The following is a 4,469-nucleotide window of genomic DNA, read 5'->3' on the forward strand; positions in this document are numbered from 1 at the left end:
GGGAGGGGAGGGGAGGGGGCTTTGCCCGCGTTTGGGGCGTGCAATCCGGGCAGGGGGCAATCCGGGCAGGGGGCACTCAGGCCACCAGCCCTTGGGGCTCCTGCTGGTACCCCTCGCCCACGCTCAGCACGGTGCTGTCCGGGGGGCTGGCGGTGGCCACGCCGTCCCCCGTGCCCAGGGCGCGGTACCCCCGTGCCCTGTACCTGCGGTGGCCGTACCAGGCCGTCACCAGGAGGGTGGCCGAGCCGGCCAGGACCGCCACGGTGACTCCGGCCACCTCGCCCCCCGTCAGCCCCTGCTCCCCCACCATCTGCGCCGCGTGCCGGATCTCCTCGGGCCGCCCCAGCCGCCACACGTGGCTCTGCCCGTCCCTCACCCAGGTGCTGTCCCCGTCCCGCACCAGCACGGTGTCCACGGCCGGCAGGTTGGCGGGGGGCCGGGTGAAGGGGGGCAGGCGGGCGGGCGGCAGCGAGCCCCCCGTGAAGAGCCCGGCCTGGACGCAGAATTCCACCTGGCAGCTGTCGCTGATGAGCGCCAAGTGCTGGCTGAAGCCCGGGGGACAGCCCTTGGCGTGGGGGTCCTCGGTGGTGCCCCGGTGCCGCCCGGCCAAGGGGTTCCCTGCCTGGCAGCTGAAGAAGCCCCCGAAGGGCACCGAGTACTGCGCCCCCGCCTCGTAATCCTGGCTCACGCACACTCTGAGCTCGCCAAAGAGCTTCAGGGGGAAGTACCCCGAGGGGCAGGACTGGGCACCGGTGACGGGGTTGGCGCTGTGGGTGCTGAACAGCCCCCCAAAGAGGTACCCCGAGCTCGGGGCCACCGTCCCGTTGGCGGCACACCAGTAGGCGCTGAACTGCACCCGGGAGACCCAGAAGACGTCCTGGCACTTGCGGTGGCAGAAGATGCCCAGGACGCACTTGTTGTGGCACTCCAGGTGGCTGTGGCCCTCCTCCCGCTCCTGCACGCCCAGCAGCACCGGGGTGTAGGAGGCAGGGCAGGAGAAGGCCCCGGTGAGCGGGTTCCTCTGCTCCAGGCCCCGGCACAGGGCGCTGGTGTCGGGGCCGGCCAGCCCCACGCACTCCTGGAAGACTCCCCCGAAGGTGAAGTTGGCCACAGCGCCCTCGCAGGAGCCGTCGTCGGTGTTGGCGTGGAAGTTGAAGCTGGGCGAGGAGGCGTCGGTGCAGCCCGGGTGGGTGTTGAAGGTGTAGTAGCGGCGGATGGCCATCTCCACCCGCCGGGCCAGCCTCCCCACCGTCGGGGTGGGCAGCTCTGGCAGCACGCCGGGCTTGATGAAGTAGTACAGGGGCAGCCCCGAGCGGTCGAGGGCCACCAACTGGTTTTGAATCCTCTCCTGCCAGGTCTTGAGGGTGATGCCCGGGTAAAAGGGGGTCCCACCGACGCTCTCCACCCTGGAGTGGGTGCGGTTCTGCAGGTACTGCTTGGTGAAGCCGGAGCTGACGTCCAGGGTCTCCTGGGTTTCCGCGCTGACGATGCTGTGGAAGGCCGCGCCGGCCGAGGCGGTGACCGCGCTCCGTGCGCCCCAGCTGTCCTGCAGGAAGGTCGCCTTGATCTGATCCTCCTGCACCAGGCCGGCTCCGGCGTCCACGGAGGTGACGGCGTGGGTGCCGTAGTCGAGCACCAGCACCTCGGCCAGGAAATCGGCCATGCGTGTCTGGTTGTTCTCCAGGTGGCTGGCGATGGTCAGCAGCTGCTTCTTGAAGCTCGGGTCCAGGGCTGCCCCCGGGTCCACCTTGGCGGTGTAAACCAGGTTCCTGACCTGCACCCGGGTGGTCACGGCGCGGTCCTTCACGTGGTGGGTCTTGGTCCGGCAGAAGTCGTAGGAGAACTTGCCGTTGATGGGGGAGAAGAGGGACAGCTCCAGGTTGATGGAGGCAGAGGTGAGGCTCCGATAATCTTTCCAGGACTCGATGATCTCAGAGTGGATGTCCAGGTTGCTCTGCTTGACAGGGATAGTGAAGATCTCGTCCGGGATGATATAAGATCCGTCTTCTGTGGTCTTGCACAGCGAGTAGCCCAGGTTGATGACTCTGCCCATATCCAAATTTCTGAGGTTGTCCCAGCCCCCCCCCGGCAGGACCTCCAGACGTGAGAGGTTCAGGGCCTTCCTGCACTCCAGAAACCCCAAAGAGGGGGAGAGCTCCTGGGGCCGCTCGGCTCCTCTCACCCAAGCCGTGGGCACCCAGGCGAGCAAGACCCCCCAGAGCACCCAGCCCATGGCTGAAGTGGTGCAGAACCCTCCACCAGTCTGAGCGGGGAGGCGGGAGCTGGGGAAAGGGGCTGGCTGGGGGATAAACGAAAGGGAAAGGAGAAGTGAGAGCTGAGGCATGTGAGAAATGACAGTGGAACCGAGACAAGGGTGTGGGGAGCAGGAGGTTGAGGTGCACGGAGCTCGTTGCCCTCCCTTGTTGCAAAAGCTCCCTTCCCGTGAAAGCTGCTCTGCCACGGGTGGGACAGGGAGAAATCTGGCTTTCAGCTCCTCACTGTGCCCAGGGAATTTCACTGCATAAAGCTCCCTCGTCCAGTGCTTGGGTGACTCCCCCCTGCCCCTGGGAGGCCCCTGGTTCCTTGGTGCCCGTGCAAGGGACCTGTCCCCAGCCCCACAGCCTTGGGGTCCCACCCTCATGGGATCTGGCCCTGGCCACACAGGCTTTGCTGCCAACTCCAAGGCTTTCCTCGGCAGCAAAGGCAAGGAGAGAAAGTGGAGAGGTGGTGCAGTGTGGGGGACAGTGCAATGCTTGTCTCCCTTCTCTCTTGGGGAAGAGGCTGCACAAGACCCTGGGGCAGGCACCGGTGGTTCTGGAGGTCCCAGCCCATGGCACAGGTGTCTGGGCTCTCTGCAGCCTCCTCTGTCCCATTCCTGTCCTTCCCCCAGGGTCTGCGGTGCTGGGGAAAGCACCTCCTGCTCGGGAATGCTGAACCACAGGAACCTGGTGCCAGAGGCACTGCCCCAGCTCTGCCCAGGGTTGCTGGTGAGTGGCTGGGCTCTGGTTTCAGTGGCACGGGGCACCTGCTGCACGTTTTGGGGAAGAAACAGTTGAAGAAGTTCGTGATGTGAAAGCTGTGACTCCTTCCACGTGGACGGGCTCACTTCCCCTGGTTTTGCTGGTTAGTTCCTCTTTCCAGGACAGCTCTGGCAGGGAGGAGGTTGAAGTCAGAGCTGTGATGGAGGTGGGGAGACCACAGATGCATCTCTCTTGGGCAGTGCTGCTGCCAGAGGTCCCTCTGAACTGTGTGACTGGCAAAAGCCCCCCATGCCCAGGGACATTCCCTGGGCTGTGGGGCAGCTGGACGGGAGCTGGGGGGGGACTCCAACTCCTTGGGGGGCTGCCCTGCCCTCCCTTGATTTTTCCTGCTTTTTCTGGGGGGATGTCCATGTGTCAAGGGCTTTCTGAAGGCACCGAGCTGCTGGTCAGGGCAGCTGGACTCGTTTTGTGCCTTCTCTGGGGGTGGGGGAGTCTGGGGGCTGATGGTGTCACAGAGCAGGTGAGTGGAGGATGAGGGTGGTCATGTGGGTTCTCCCCCAAAAAGGGAGGTGACAGCCCCAAAACGCCTGAAAATTCACATGGTGTGTGCGTGTGTAAAACATTGCAAACTGTAAAGTCCCTAATTTTTATATATACAGGGAAATAATATTAATGTATCTATAAATTGATTTCAAAATAAACCCACGTATCTGCTGTATTATAGACAGGATTTTGGACTATGAGAGGAACTCTGATTATGGAGCTATAGGGACTGAAAATACAAATAAAAGGGTTTGTGTGCATAAATAAAACAATAAAGGGCTCGGAAATGTAGGAGAAGGTGACCTGTAGGAAGGAACTGGGAACAGCTCTGCGTGTTCAGATGTTTTTCCTCTCTCCCCTCGCTGTGACTCCCCAAATCCGGGATCTGGGCCGGGATTTCGGGGGGGGCTCATTAATTAACCCGCGGCGGCTCTGTGCGCTCAGTGCTGCCGTCTGCTGGGAACCCCCGGCACTGCAGCTCGGGAACGGGAATGGGAGCGGGAATGGGAACGGGAACGGGACCGGGAATGGGAGCGGGAACGGGAATGGGAGTGGGAGCGGGAATAGGAATGGGACCGGGAATGGGAATGGGACCGGGAATGGGAACGGGAATGGGAACGGCAGCGGGAATGGGAACGGCAGCGGGAATGGGAACGGCAGCGGGAATGGGAGTGGCAGCGGGAATGGGAGCGGGACCAGGAATGGGAATGGGACCGGGAATGGGAGCGGGAGTGGGAATGGGAGCGGGACTGGGACTGGGAATGGGACCGGGAATGGGAACGGGAGCGGGAATGGGAGCGGGACTGGGAACGGGAGCGGGAATGGGAGCGGCAGCGGGAATGGGAGAGGGAGCGGGAATGGGAGCGGGAGCGGCACCGGGAGCGGGAGCAGGAATGGGAGTGGGAGCAGGAATGGGAGCGGGAGCGGCACTGCCGAGGGATGAAC

General features: G+C 63.4%; 1 protein-coding gene across 1 annotated transcript; it reads right to left on the reverse strand.

The window, feature by feature from the left end:
- Window positions 1–62: 62 nt before the first annotated feature.
- MPEG1 (macrophage expressed 1) lies at window positions 63–2,267 on the reverse strand. Its single transcript, XM_027632072.1, has one exon. It carries the CDS (start codon window positions 2,231–2,233, stop codon window positions 77–79), a length of 2,157 nt encoding a protein of 718 aa, XP_027487873.1. The 5' UTR covers window positions 2,234–2,267; the 3' UTR covers window positions 63–76.
- Window positions 2,268–4,469: the final 2,202 nt, after the last annotated feature.

Source organism: Corapipo altera, unplaced genomic scaffold (genome assembly GCF_003945725.1).
Source record: "Corapipo altera isolate COAL_440 unplaced genomic scaffold, ASM394572v1 60985, whole genome shotgun sequence".
NCBI classification, from domain to species: Eukaryota; Metazoa; Chordata; class Aves; order Passeriformes; family Pipridae; genus Corapipo; species Corapipo altera.